Source organism: Gracilinanus agilis, chromosome 3 (genome assembly GCF_016433145.1).
Source record: "Gracilinanus agilis isolate LMUSP501 chromosome 3, AgileGrace, whole genome shotgun sequence".
NCBI lineage: Eukaryota > Metazoa > Chordata > Mammalia > Didelphimorphia > Didelphidae > Gracilinanus > Gracilinanus agilis.
The window spans coordinates 556499758-556516112 of record NC_058132.1 but is presented as its reverse complement, the minus strand read 5'-3'; the positions used below and the strand labels follow the sequence as shown (position 1 = coordinate 556516112).

Here is a 16355-nt window from a genome sequence, read left to right as displayed (position 1 = left end):
GCTCTATAATGTAATCTTTAAGCCTAAGTAATGACTGTTGCTATTCTTGCATTTCTGAAAAGTACATTGTGGGAAATTCATGACTAAATCAGTAAGAACTGCCTGGAATAAAAAGCTCCCTCTGACACTTGCTAAATTATAGCAAATACCTTGCTGATATGCTAACAGAAGCATGGAATCACCAGCTGGTGGTAGCAAATTACAAATTCAGTTTTTAAAAGATGAGAACAAACTTTGTTTAAAAGCTGAAACTACAAATTTAAGTAAAAACAAAAAAAAATTAATGCCTTCCTCCTCAATCTACAATACCTAGAAGATAAAGTAGTCAACAGTCATACACGACCTGACTTTATAAACTGGTTCAGTGAAAATATTTCAGGTGGAAAAGATGTTTCAGTGGACGGATTATTTTAGGAACAAAGTTATCACAGTCCAATAATTCATGGCAGTTGCCTTGCTTTCTCTGGACAGGTAGATGAATGAGGTCAATAAGAGATACATGGGCCCTGGGTTGATACTAAAATATAGTTTGTTTGTTTGTTTGTTTGTTTGTTTGTTTGTTTCCCTTACCTTCTGAATGAGAATAAATACTGTGATAAGAGCTAGGCAATGGGAGTTACTTGTTCAGGGCTGCATAGCTAGGAAGTGTCTCAGGCCAGATTTGAAACTAGGACCTCCCTAGGCCAGTTCTCAATCTACAGAGCCAACTAGCTTTCCCTTAGAATAGTTTTACCATTGTCTAGCTATGCCAATTTTAATACAATTGGTGTGCCATAAGATGGCAGAATAGAATAAATAAATAAGATTTTGTGAATATCGGATGTGGTTTGGAACCCCCCCTGAAAGAGCACTGGTGACATACCAAAAAGAAAACTACCTAGGATTTATAAGCCATTACAATTATGTTGCTATACATCTTTCATATGCATCAAGTAACCTACTATCTGCTCCTCTACCTTCACTGCCCCATGACAGTCTCATTCACTCTGTTTTCTTCCTTTAAGATAACCTGAAAAAAAATAGAGCACTGAACTAAAGTGCTTTTGGTTTTTCCTCATAGCCCTGGAATAAAGAAGAAGGGCACAGAAATAGAATCCAGTGCAGGATGTTGGCTGTTCTATCAAACATGCACTACATTTCTTTATTCTCACTTCTTGAACAAATGTTATACATTACTGGGGTGACTAAGATTTTTTACAAAAATCAATAAAAAGTATAGGTCTTCACAAAAACACAAGAGCAGGTAATCTTTATAACAGTCATAACAATTCTTCCCTTTCATAGCATCACGGGGCTTTTACTGAAAGAAACCTGAGTCATCTAGTTCAACTACTTCCCTTTAAGAGGAAAATGGAACTCCAGGAGGTTAAATGCTCCAAGATTGAGAAAATTCTAAGTGGCAATGGGTATGATTTGAATCCAAGTTCTCTGGCTCAAGAATTTTCCATTTGCCATAACCTTCCTTCCAAAGAGCAAGTGTCTTTTAAAATTTCATGACTACAGTCAGCATTAACAATGATCTCTGAGCCCAAGAATACAAAATCAGATACTGTGTGAATTTCTTCTCCCTCCATTTGCCAGGAACTGATGGAACCAATTGTCATGGATCTTATTTTTTTTAATGTTAAGCTTTAAGCCAGCTTTTACAGTACTCTTTTCTTTTACCCTCATTCATCTAAAAGCTTCTTAATAATTCACTTTTTGCCATCAGAATGTTTCATCTGAATATCTCTTCCAGCAACCTTTTGGTCCATCCAACCTGGCATTTTGTATTATGAAACTCTGCAAATAAATTAAATTAAATCAATAAGGTAACAATATACAGCCTTGTTATACTTCTTTTCCAATCTTAAACCAAACTGTTGTTTCATAATCAGTTCTAACTTGCTTCCCAACTCTCAAGTTCCTCAGGAAACAAGTGAGATGATCTAGTACTCCCATCTCTTAGAGGACTTGCCATATTTTGCTATGATCCACACGGTTAAAGGCTTTTAATGCAATCAAATAAGCAGAAGCTTAAATAATGAGAAGATGGGACTTAATGGAAAAGCCCCTGATGAAGAGAAAGGCTGAAAGCAAAAGGAGGAGAGCAGAGGATGAGATGGATAGAGAGTGTCATGGAAGCAACAAACATGAGTTTGGACAAACTTAGAGAGATGTGGAGGACAGAAGGATCTGATGTGCTATGATCTGACTAAATACTGAACAACAACAACTTCCCATTGTGGAATCTTTCTCAAAACTCTTCTCTTCCCCTAAATGAGCCCCTGTGAGTTTGCAGTGGGCTCCAACACTGGTTTCCTAAGAAAAGCGGTCACATTTCTACATTTTCCCTTGCATTTCCATCTTCTCAGCACTCAGCATTTCATCAGAGTCCTCCAGTATCCATAACCTGAGCTTCCCAGCACTAGGGAAAAGAAAGTAGCAACTCATTTATCTTCCCTACAAAGGAGCCATTCCATCAGGTCCCTGTACCATATAAGAGCTCAAAGAGGAGAGAAAATATGAACAAGAACGTTTCTTGTGATTCTCTGGAACTGCAACAGATGTGTCTTGCCACAGTCGTCTTATAATTTTTAATATTAAAGAAGCAGCATAAGATATATAGGTCATAGGACCTATCAATTAATAAATGCCTGTTAAAGTACATATTATATACCAGATACCATGTTTAGCAAAAGGACTATAAAGACAAAAATGAGGTAGTCTTTATCTTCAAGGAACTAACATACTAAAATGGGAAAAAAAAACGTACAACTATAAGCATATATACAATATATACAAAATAAATCTAAGGTAGCTTTGGAAGGAAATGCACTAGCAGATGGGGAAAATTCTGGAAAGATTGCATGAAAAAGATGGGCACTGGTTGAGACTGTGAAGGCAACTAAGGATTTTGAGAGATGAAGCATAGTCCAGACATGGGAGTCAGTCAGTGTAAAAGCATGGAAAGGCTGTGTTCAATAGTAGGTAGAATAGTATGGCTGGGTTATAGAATTTGAGCCTGAATCAACTTTGTATAGACTGTTTAATCTAGTCCCCTCACATTTTACAGATGAAAAACTGAGGCTTAGAGAGCTTAAATGATTCCACAAAATCATGGGATCAGAGGTAAAAGGGCCACTAGATCTCCTCTGGGTAACAAAGAGTAAATAGCAAAGCCATAAATAGAACTCGTCTTCTATGATGACAAATTTAGTTTCTTACTTTCTATATTGTCTCCTTGAATAGTCATCCAATATCATAGCAGTGTATCATTGGGTATAGAAAATTAAATAAAATAATGTCTAAAGCAATATTATAAAAGCTATACATATACAATGAAGATGATGCTGGATGATTAATAACACCCTGAAGAGACATTCATACTTAAAGAGAATACTAAAAATAGAAGAAACACAAACTAAATCAGAGTAAATGCTGACTTCAAATGTAAACCACTTATTAAGAACTCAAAGCAATGTGCTAGGTACTAAGAATGATAAAATAAAATTTTTAAAAAGCATAGTACCTAATTTAAAGGTGCCTACACAGATACTTACTATAAAACAGATCATGAAAAATTTCAATGAGAGAGGAAGTAGGGAAAAAAACTGATTTAATAACTAAGCATGATGAGACTTTCATTTTATGGGCAAATATATTAGCTCTTTTTATTAAAACACATAACCTCCAAGGAAAAATATTTAAAAAAAAAACACATCACCTACCTATAATAAAGGATCTGTGGAATTTGTCCTCTTGTTTGGTTGGTGCCATTACTACTTAAACTGCATGTACTGAATGTAAATGTTACACCATCAGGACACTGGACTGTTGTCATTCCTCCATCTCCATTGGCTGTACGGCTTCCATAATTCCTTAAACGAACCGCATATTTCACATTTTCCTTTAAAATAGATGATGCAAACAATGTTAATATACATTTATATTTGATGTGTGATATACACTAAAACAAATTCCTTTACATTATGATTCTTTCTCAATCCAAAAAGCATTTATTAATAAGTGATACCGGCCCAGTCATTAAGCTAAACATTGGAAATGCAAAGAAAGGCATAAAAAAATAGTCCCTAATTTCAAGGAGGCCATTTCTAATGGGGCAAAACACGCAAACAACTAATTATAAACAACATATATGAAGAAGAAACTGTAGCTATCCAAATGGGAAAGTAGAAAAATAATATATTTTGAATTTTTACTTTGGCTTCTAAAATCAGTGAGCAATGTGATTAGGGACAAATAATTTTTCAAAAGACTGTAGGGATAGTATTCACTAAAATTTATTTCTGTGGTATAAGTTCTTGGTAAGATTAAAGTACCTCCCTGTTTAATCAATGTGATAAGAGACAATACTCTAAACAAAGGAAGTAAAGGACACATACTAATCTATGATATTATAGGTAATACTACTTTGTTATTAGGACACTTTAGTAGTTCATTAATTACAGTTGCTTCTATAATGTCTAAAGTTGACTTGCAAAGTATTCATTTCTACTCCTTAGTTATTACAATGTCCTTTTTGAAAAAATTATTACAATATAAAAATGTAGCAAATCAAATTGCATTCAACAACAAGCTTCAGCATTTTCCAACATAATAGCCGGTCATAATAGGGTATCTTTTGTAGTTATCACATAATTTATGTCTATATAAAAAGTCAAAAGATTATAGGCCTTATGAACAAAAATTCAACTCAAATTAGTAAATAATTTTCAAGTAGAGGGTGGATTAAGCACAGCCATGTCAAAGAAAAATCATAAAATCTTTTCACTATCTTTAAGACAATCAAATATGTACTTTTTTCTTTAAAACATGTTACCCCTTATCAAAAAAACATATGTTTTTAGCTTACTTTTAAAGGAACAACTTTGTCAAGTCTGATTTCAGCTATGTCACTAGGGGAATCATCAGTTGTATAAGTTCCTTTGACTAACTCCAAAGATGTCCATCTGTGTGAATGAGTTGAATCTCCTGAATGTTCACTCTAAAAAAAAAAAAAGATTCTATTTTAAAAGCTCCAAAAAGTACAATAGTGAAAAGTTATATAATGCTTCAGTAGCAAAACTTAAAAATCTAAAAAATATTTATTTCATTGATGATCCTCAGTACATCCAAACAAAATTTCAGATAGTTCATATTATGTTCACTCATCAGTTTTCTACAGCTGCTTTTCCCTTAATGTTATACAACTTTTTCCCCCTCTTCACAGGTCTACAAGATCATAAAAAATCCAGTGTCAGAAGGAATCTCTAAGACTGTGTAGTCCAACACCATAAATGTGTTTCTAAAATAGAGAACACAAAATTCTTTCTCTCAAAACACTAATATATTTAGAATCATATTCTAATTATATTCAATAGTTGGTAAAAAAAAGTTTTAGTATTTAATAATCATTAGGGTTATTTTTAATATGTGAGAAATCATACATACTTTATGACTAAAAATAGTTTTCCAATGACTAAATCCATTATTACTTACATGACTGTCTCCTAATAAAATTAACAATTCAAGTTCAACATTCTTCAAATATATGAGAAAAAAATCTTTAAATTTTATTTTGCTCTTTTCCAAATCCTGTTCCTATGCCTGGACTGGATTCTATCCACATATGTACCTTCTGAAATATTTTACTTTTTTTAAATCCACCTTAGGGTAACAGTTCCTTGAAGCCTTCATAAGTGTCACAACTCTAAGGGATCCCACAATCCCTATTATCTCATTCCTTTTAGCTTGATCTCTTCTTCAGAATTATCTATATACATGGGTTATTCTACTCTTAGATTTATAAGGTTCTTGAGGTCACAGACTATATCACAAGTACTTGGCAAAGTGCCTTTGCACAAAGTGGGTACTTAATTAAAAATTCAATTAATGTATGAACATCGTATTATATTGCCAATGCATTACAAAAGATACTGAAGCTAAAGAATACAGTGAAATAGGACCTATCTTAAAGAAGTTTTCATTCTTTTGACAAAAGATATCACATATACATATAAGTATATATAAAATATATACAATAGATATCAGTGGGTAGGGAAACACTAACAGCTGAAAGGCAAGTGGGAGGCAAGGTGAGGAGATGAGGAAATTAGGAAAGCCTCCTGAGAAGTTGGTATCTGAGCTAATCTTTGTAGAAAATTAAGGATTTTAAGAGGCTAAAGAAGTAAAATTCATTCCAGAGATGGTAGACAGCCTGTGAAAAGGCACAAAGGTAGAAAGTAGAATGACATGTGTGAGAAAAAGTAAAAAAGGGCAGTTTGAATATAATGAACAATAGGGAGAAAAGTAGATAGGAGCCAAATTACAAAGAACTTGAAATACCAAACAGAATAGCTTGTATCTGATCTTAGAGGCAATTAGAATCCACAAGAGTTTACTGAGGTGGGAGGAATAATAAGATCAGGATGCATTTTAAGGAAATCATTTAGAGCTATAAGGGGATAGAATAGGAAGAGGAGAGAATTGAGATAGGAAACCATAAAGAGACTGTTCAGATAATGCAGGCAAGAGGTGAAGGTAACATTCATTAGGTAGGTATTCATATGAGTAGAAACAAAGGGATTGATTTGTGAGATACTGTAGAGGTAGAATCTAAAATACCTGACATGATCAGCAATTAGGGATGAGAGAGAAAGTGAAGTCAAAAGGACTCTAAACACTAAAAAACATGATGACTGCAAGAATGATAATAACCTTGGGAGAAATGTTGAAGTCTAGAAGAGGGGTGGGTTTTTGGAAAGGATATATTTTCTATTTTGAATCACTCTACACTTCAAATGAAGCCAACAATTCTGTCCACTTTTACTGATATTCCAAAAACACCTCCTCATAAGTATGCCTTTTCTATTCTAACATCTACATATTCCTACAAGCTAAGATGATCTGTACAGCTATTTATAGATTCTATTTATAAACATTAATCCAATTAATTTTCTTCAAGAGAAAAGATATCAGATGTAAAGTATTAAGAAGACTAGACTGAGAGTGAGACATGAATTTTGGTACAAAGTCTCTCCCCTAAGACTTGGAGAAACCATTCTAGGTTTTTGCTTTTTCAATTTTAAGTGAAGGAATGGGTACCTTTAACTTTAAAAATTACATGATTTCCTTCTGAATGACTAGATATATCCTACTGCCTAAAAAAAAAAATTTTGTACCCTTCTTTGGTCTTATTCTGCTTTGCCCTGGCCAACTTCTAAGAAAAGATATCAAAAATATCATAAAACTTAAGAATCATATGCAGAGCCAAAGGAGCAGAACCAGGAGAACATTATACACAGAGACTGATGTAATGGACTTCTCTACTAGCAACAATACAATGATCTAGGACAATTGTGAGGGATTTATGAGAAAGAACGCTACCCACATTCAGAGGGAGAACTGTGGGAGCAGAAACTCAGAAGAAAAACAATTGCTTGATCACATAGGTTGATGGGGATATTGGCCCTAAATGAGCACCCCAGTGCTCAATCAATATGGAAATATGGAAACAGTATCAATAATATGGAAATAGGTCTTGATCAATGGCACATGTAAAACCGTGAGGAATTGTGCGTTGGCTACAGAGAGGAGGAGCTAGTACATGAATCTTGTAACAATGTAAAAATATTCTAAATTAATTAAATAAAATTTTCCAAATCCAATAAACAAACAAATAAATAAATGAACTTAATCATAAATTATAATTATACTGAAGAATTTTCAGCCATTGGTCTATGGTTTAATTCCAGTTTGCAAGCTAAATCTTGTCATTTGACATGTATCTGACTTTAGTTTCAACACATGCAAAATGGTGCTTAATTATAGTTTGTAACTTTTGGTCTAATATCCATTTCTGACAGAGTTGTAAAGAGGCTACTGATATAAAAGGTCACTCTGTTCTTTTCTAGTTGCCTTACACAATACCTTCCTGACAAGATGTGTTAAAAGCCTTAAAGTGTCACTAAGTTTTCACTAATTCCAAGGACTAATTTAATGTAAATCTCATGGCCTGTACCATTGATGACCACTATAAATACATAAAATAACATGAAGAATCAGATTTGGAATGAACTTTTATTTAGTCCAAAATTTCTTAACTGTTGTCTCTGAAATTAAAAAAAAATTGGATAAATGTATTTTAATATAATTACTTTTTAAAAAATATCTCATGAATTTTATTTAAAAACATTATTCTGAGAAGATGATAGGTTTCATCAAAATTGCCTCAAAGGTCCATGACAAAAAACAGTTTAAGAACCTCTGTTAGATTTGAACCTCATACCCAAAGGATGAATACTTTCTATACCGTTCTAACAAATTTCATCTAGCTTCCATAGAAGCACCTCTGGCACTGGAAGACTAAGTACCCCTTCGAAAAGTCTATTCTATTTGTAGACAGATTTGAATGTTAGAAAAACATTTCTATTAATATAAAAAGTTACTCATGAACTCTAATTTTGCTCTATGGGAAAAAAAAAAGTACTATAATGCCTGTTCAGATAACTTTTCCAAAAAATTTTAAAACTATCATGCTACTACCATGTTAACTCACCAGCAATACTTACATCATCAACTAAAACCTCTAATTCATATTCATGAATTCCTCCTCCTCCATAGACAGAAAAGCCAACCACAACTATACCAGGTTTGTCTACAGAAAAACAGATTGCATCAGGAGACCCATTTCCAGTATTCCAACTTCTTCCTTGACTGGTTTTAGTGAATCTGTTAGCACTAGATTTCACAGAATGGAGAGAGTTAAGTCCATCAACCTATAAAAATGTAAAAGAAATCATTAGTAATTTCATGGTATCAGGCAGCAATATTACTTTATCCATCAATATATATTTTGTCTGAAAGTTTCAAGACAGTAGCCTAAAATACAAATTATATATTACCTAATGTTAATTGGTTCCCCGCCCCCCAAAAAAATATTTGATAAAATGATGTTATTGGGAGAAATTAGTCAACAAGAAAGTTATCAATAGAGGACCAATTAAATGATGGGTTTTACTGAGATAAAACAACTTCATGGATACTATACATTATATCCAAAAGAACTATTACCAGAACAATTCTTATCTCAGCATTCTAAGTGTAAAGATGAGATTAACTCTACCCTGCCCATCTTTAGATTTAATCACCAAAAGTGTACACACCCCACTTATCCTTAAGTGGGGAAGGTCTTTGACCCACCTGTGCAATAGTGGGTGACAAATCAAAATCACCTGACTGCCCCTTGAGCAGTCCTAAACAAAGCTTTAGTTATAATTGGTACAGGTAGATTGGAAGGAAGGCAGAGGAAGAGTAGAAAGGAATGGTCTTTATAAGTTGCAGGAACTTCCTGTGAAAAGGTTTTTTTTTTTCCCTTGAACTGAACCCTGGAGGAGCTCTGGCTGAGGACCTTGGACTGCTTTATATTTCTCCTTAGAACTACCATACATGGGTGAGTGAAAGAGCTAACTCCCTTCCTCAGCTTTTTTCTGGAGGTACTAATCTCTGGAGGGGCCTCTCATCTGGAGGAGACCTCTTGGCTAAAACCCTAGTTAACTGACCCTTAGGCTACTGGAGCCCTGCTGGAATAAGCCAGAGCTTGAGCACATAATCTAGCTCATTAAGCTATATCTCTTACTCTGCCCTATTTTCATTTTTCTACTTTCACTCTTTCCCTCTAGTTTATAAGTAGATTGCTAAAAAAATCATTTGGAATTAATTAAATTGCTGGTGACCACTCTATTAAATATTTAGTCCAACCATAATTTTGCCCTTTACATAAGTATAACCAGTAGAAAAATGTTTTTCTACAGTCATAAATTTTAATCATTTTTTTTGAAAAGTACCATGTTCTCAAGCATTTCACTCAAATTCATATACTTGAATGACTTTCTAGGTGTGGATGTTGGGGAGGAAGGAGAATGGGAGTGGACATTTCAGTACTGTAGGATATTTCCAGTGAGAAAAGTCCCTCAACCAATGCAGATCAACAATTATTCAGAAAAACCTTGTAGCACCAAAACATATTAACCTGAGGAGCAAATAGTTTCAGTTAAAACAGAAAAAAATAAGATATATTGATAGCTTTTTTAGTATTTACTGAAAGGACTAGAAGGCATTGTTTACTGTTAAAATGCCAGAATTTCACAACTATGTTTTATCAATTCTAACAGAAGAAATGACATTTTGGGAAGGAATATCAATCATAAAAATAGTATTGTTTTAATAAATAGATGTTCCAAGGTATATGCCTTCATCCTATTAAAGAAATGTGGGGTAGTAGAGATATATGTATAATGATGGTGATGTGTATCTGTCTATGATCTCCTGAACTGCAGTCTGTGAGAAGGAACACCTATTCCTCTCACCCTGGCTGCTGCTGTAAATTATCCCCTTCTCCCTGACAGGCTTAGTTGATTAATCTGTTTGTGATTCCTTTAACAGCTGCCCAAGTGAGGAACCTTGTGAGGTTAGGTGAATGGTTAACCTCTCTAGGCCCAACCTGGGGTTGGAGAGATTGGAAATGGGCTATTGATTAGCTTTGGATAATGATTAGGATTTGACTGTGTATTTGAACTCCCTTCCCAAGGGCCATGATAGAAAGACCACTCAGGAAGGTACCTGTTATTAAAGACTAGTTTATCTATAGATAGGAAAAGAATAACAAGGTCAAGGATTGGGGATTGGAAACCCTATTGCTCTATTGTCTATTGAACTAATTGATAATCAGGACTGGAGGCTGTTAGACTGGTAGAGGCTTGAGGTCTTCACCCTCTCTCTATCTCTGGCCAGACCTAACCATAACCAAGCCGGAGAATAGTGAAGGGTATTGCTGCAGATAAATATTGATGGTCTTTGTATTCTCCAGCTCTCACCAATAGTGTTGATAATTCACTAGCTCTCACAGTCTAGCAAAGAAATAGATTAAGGTTTTTCCTACCCTCTTCTTCAACCACCCTTCTACCCTTCTACTACCCTTCTACTACCCTTCAACCACCCTTCAGCCCAGTTTGATTCACAGAGGCTTGCTCAAGTCTCAACTCAGAGATCTGTGATCTCCAGTTCTGAGCTTCTGAGTCCAGAATCTACCTCCATTGTAGCTGTCAGGGGGTATATATAGGGTGGGGCTAACTGACCTTAGCCCCTGGCTCACAGAACCTGGGAACATTCCGAATCTCTCAAATGCCATCCCTGTCAGTCAAGGTGGCATCCATCTCATCCCAGATTAATGATTATTAACAATCCTTACCAAATATATAATCTGATATAGAGGTCAAGGAAAATTGTTCTGGTTTATGGCATACTAAATAATTTCCTGCTTCTGATCCAAGTTGGCCCTGAAGATTCAAGGGGACTGGGAAGAAGAACTGGTGACTAGACTAACTAAAACAGAATTCTAGGGTAAGTCTATAATTACTGTCCTAAGTTTGGGAGATCACTCGAGGTTAGAAATATAAACTCTCTAAATGAAACTATATAGTTAACTCTGACAATAAATTACAAATATCCTTGGAACTCACTAAGAGATTAGAATAGGACTAAATATAGTGGGTGAGGGAAACTGGAATCCTTCTGATCCATAGGCACCCATAATCTGAATAAATTTCAAAAAAGAATGATTCCCAGACAAAGGTCCCATTCACCTAGAGACACAGAATTACCACACAGTTCAATGATCAAGAATGTTTCTTCAAAAGGGGTTAAGATAGCGGCAGAGTAAAAAGCAGCTGCTTGACCTCTACTAACCCACGCATATAGGACTCCTCAAGAAGACATAAAAACAAATACAGATGAATGAAGGGACCCCACAATAGGGCGCAACATTCAAAGTACATGGAATTAGGACATTTCCATCCTATAAAGAGGTGAAATAGCTCTCACTAAAATGTGAGCTGAGCAATCCCCTTACCCCCACACTCCACCTACAATGCCAAAGCCAGAGCAAAAGAGTTAGAATAAGTTTGGGGTACCCATTAAGTCAAAGGCAGCTACAATGTGGTCATCAGGGCCTGCTCCTGAGAGCAGCAAGACTTAAGACCTCAAGAGGCTAAAGAATGCGGGGACTTTGAAAACAGACCCTGAGCGCAGGCACAGATGCGGATCCTGAGTGCAGGCCTGGACATGGATCCTGAGCACAGAAGCAGATCTTCAATGGGAACCCAGAGCAGAGGGATGGCATGACTGTGGAAGCAGTGCCCTGAGACTGTTAAAGGAGCTGCAGGCAGAAGAAGGAGCAAGGGGACACCAGGAGGCTTGACCCTGAGAACAACTAGACCTGAGACCTCAGGAGCCTAAGGAGAGCAGGCAGACACTGGCGTGAGGATAAAACTGAGAGGGTGCTGGACTAAAAATACCAAGCCATCCACAAGAACACCAAAAGAGAAAGATCAAGAAGAAAACCTTTAACACTCAACAACTTTTACACAGAAAAAATCCAGACAACAGAGCAAAAGGCAGAGGAGAACAAACAAGTAACCATATCCAAACCATCTCAAAAAAATGAAAATGGGTCACAAGGTCTTGAAGAGTTCAAATCTGAGATTATGAGAAAGACAGAAGAGATCTGGCAAGAAAATAACAGTTTAAAAGGCAGAATTAGGCAATTAGAAAGTGAGGCAATTAAATCGAAAAACAGAAACGACCAGTTTGAAAAGGAAAACCAGTCTCTAAAGGCTAGAACTGGGCAATTCGAAAAAGATGCCCCCAAATCAAAAGAATTGATAAGCAAATTGGAGACCAAAATCAAACAGCTGGAAAACAAGATAGACCAAATCAAAAAGGAAATTCAAAAGCTTATAACAGAAAACCAGTCTCTAAAGACAAGAATTGAGCTAGTAGAAGCCAGTGATCTCTCAAGACAGCAAGAAAAAATAAAACAAAGTAAAAAGACTGATAAAATAGAAGGAAACATGAAATATCTCAATGAGAAATTGACAGACCAAGAAAACAGGTCTAGAAGAGACAATTTGAGAATCATTAGTCTTCCTGGAAAAGCAGAAATTAACAGAAATTTGGACTCCATATTAAACGAAATTATTCAGCAAAACTGCCTTGAAGTTCTACAACAAGAGGGCAATATAGACACTGAAAGAATCCATAGATCACACCCTCTACACTAGACCCTGAAAAGACAACCCCCAGGAATATAATAGCCAAATTCAAGAGCTTCCAAGTAAAAGGAAAAATTTTACAAGAAGCCAGAAGGACACAATTCAGATATCAAAGAGCACCAATCAGGATCACACAGGATCTGGCAGCCTCCACACTAAAAGACCGTAAGGCTTGGAATATGATATTCAGAAAGGTAAGAGAACTGGGTCTACAACCAAGGATCACCTATCCATCAAAACTGACTATATACTTCCAGGGGAAAGTTTGGGCATTGAACAAGTGTTATAATTATGGGAGGTCTCTTGATCTATTTGAGATGGTAAATTGATGTACAGAGAGAAATAAGATGACCCTTCTCCCTTATAACAGTTGCCCAGGCAGGATCCTTCAGGTCTAAGAGGTATATCCCTTCAGGACCCACCTGGGGTTAATTGATATGTTGATTTGGGCTCTTTAGCTAGGATAACGCCTTGTATTCTGACTGCGATTTCTACCTTCCCAAAACAAGCTTTGACACTGCTTTAGGAAGGTATTTTAAACTTTATATTAAACAAGAAGGATAAGGGTAAAGGACTGTGGTATAGGAGACCTTATTCTACTGGTTACTAATGAAATCTCAACTGCTGGCAGAGGAAGAATCAATGTAGCTTACCTCAGGTTCAGCCTGGCCAGGACTAAACCAGAATAGGTTAACTGCTGAGATATTTTGATTTCTTCTTCAACAGATCTTCAGCCTTACAGTTGAGTTATTTCCACCCTTTTCCAACCTCTTCTTCTTCTCCTGCCCACTTCCCAGATCCCTCCCAGGCCCTGGGAAACCTAGATATCTAGTTGATGAAACTCCTAATATCTAGGGGCAGTGGACAGCAAGGTGGTGGTCAGGTATAGGTTTGACACGGTATCTCAAATTACAGGAAGAGTTTGCAGAGAGATGTTTGCACCCCCTCACTCCAAGACCAGGATCCACCGATCTCCAGCCTCAGCACAGGTCAAAGACCCAGAACTTCTGCTCAGGAATCTCAACTGCCCTCCTCCTGCCTTTCGCATGACCTCCCTGGGAACATTCCAGACAACTGACTTATTTGTCAATCAAAGGTGATCTTCAAGCTCCCTGAGATTCAATATAACACAAGATAGAAGATTTCCAAGTATTTGCACAGAAAAGACCAGGACTAAATGGAAAGTTCAATACCCAACCACAAAAATCAAGAGAAACATGAAAAGGTAAATAAGAAACAGAAGGGAAAGTAAGAAAACTCATGTTTTTTAAATTTGCCTCTTTAAGGGCTTCAATAAGATCTAATTATTTGTATTCCTTTGTGGAGAAATGTTATGTATAATTCTCTGTAGTGAACTCTATTATAGTATTCACTATTATATTAATTAGAAGAATTATTCATAGGGAGAGGTTGGAATACTAAATGGTCTAAGATGATATAGGGGGGTGAGAAAGAGGAGGGTGAATAGTAGAGGACACCACGAGAAACTTGAAGGAATAAGAAAAATAGGATATTCTATTACACACAAAGAGGGCATGGGAAGGGGAGGGGATGAATACTATTATAAGAAGGAGAGGAAGAGAGCATTAAGAGGTAATATTTAAACCTTACTCTCAGTGTAATTAACCCTGAGAGGGAAGAGTAGCTTTATCCATTGGGATATAAAACTCTATCTAACCCTACTGAGAAAGTCAGAAGGGATAAACCAAGGGGAGCAGGGGAGTGGGGAGTTCAAAAAAGGGAGGGAAGAAAAAGGGGGAGGAATTCATTAGGCCTTAAAAATAAAAAGAGAGGAATAATAAGGGAGGGAGTAGAAAGGGAAGTAAATCAAGGGAGGGGACAAGGGTTACCGGATTAAAGCAAACCACTGAATACAGCATCCATTCCTATTGAAAACATTGAAAAGTATAGGAATAGAAGGACCCTTCCTAAAAATAATAAACAACATATACCTAAAACCATCAACAAGCATTATATGCAATAGGGATAAATTAGAAGCCTTGCCAATAAGATCAGGAGTGAAACAAGGATGCCCATTATCACCTCTATTATTCAACATAGTACTACAAACACTAGCAATAGCAATTAGAGAAGAAAAAGAAATTAAAGGTATAAAAATAGGCAATGAGGAGACTAAGCTATCACTCTTTGCAGATGACATGATGGTCTACTTAAAAAATCCTAAAGAATCAACTAAGAAGCTCATAGAAATAATCAACAACTTTAGCAAAGTTGCAGGATACAAAATAAATGCACATAAATCATCAGCATTTCTATACATTTCCAACACATCACAGCAGCAAGAGGTAGAAAAAGAAACACCATTTAAAATCATCCTAGACAATATAAAATACTTGGAAATCAATCTAACAAAACAAACACAGCTATTATAGGAAAACAACTACAAAACACTTTCCAAACAAATAAAACTGGACCTCAACAATTGGAAAGCCTAATTGTTCATGGGTAGGATGAGCTAACATAATAAAAATGAACATCCTACCCAAATTAATTTACCTATTTAGCGCCATACCTATCAAATTACCAAAAAACTTCTTTACTGAATTAGGAAAAACTATAACAAATTTCATTTGGAATAAAAAAGATCAAGAATATCAAAGGAAATAATGAAAAAAAATGTGAAGGAAGGGGGCCTAGCAGAATCAGATATTAAACTATACTATAAAGCAGTAGTCATTAAAATAATATGGTACTGGCTAAGAGATAGAAGGGAGGATCAGTGGAATAGACTCGGGGTTAATGATGTCAGCAAGACAGTGTATGATAAACCCAAAGAGCCCAACTTTTGGGACATGAATCCACTATTTGACAAAAACTGCTGGGAAATTTGGAAAACAATATGGGAGAGATTAGGTTTAGATCAACATCTCACAGCCTACACCAAGATAAATTCAGAATGGGTGAATGACCTGAATATAAAGAGGGAAACTATGAATAAGTAAAGTGAACACATAATAGTATACCTATCAGATCTGTGGGAAAGGAAAGATTTTAAAACCAAGCAAGAGTTAGAGAAAATTACAAAATGTAAATTAAATGGTTTTGATTATATTAAGCTAAAAAGCTTTTGTACAAACAAAAACAATGTAGTCAAAATCAGAAGGGAAACAACAAATTGGGAAAAAATCTTTATAACAAAAAACTCTGACAGGGGTCTAATCACTCAAATATACATGGAGTTAAAGCAATTGTATAAAAAATCAAGCCATTCCCCAATTGATAAATGGGCAGGAGACATGAATA

General features: G+C 35.7%; 1 protein-coding gene across 1 annotated transcript in view; it reads right to left on the bottom strand.

Annotated features, from left to right (window-relative positions):
- Positions 1–16355, bottom strand: part of MYCBP2 (MYC binding protein 2) — a 344646-nt gene that overhangs the window by 158623 nt on the left and 169668 nt on the right. Inside the window, exons 35-37 of the mRNA XM_044670580.1 lie at positions 8553–8759; positions 4856–4987; positions 3711–3889 (exon numbers count right to left, since the gene is read on the bottom strand). Coding sequence (XP_044526515.1) covers positions 3711–3889; positions 4856–4987; positions 8553–8759 — 518 coding nt within the window. The remainder of the gene's footprint in view (positions 1–3710; positions 3890–4855; positions 4988–8552; positions 8760–16355) is intronic.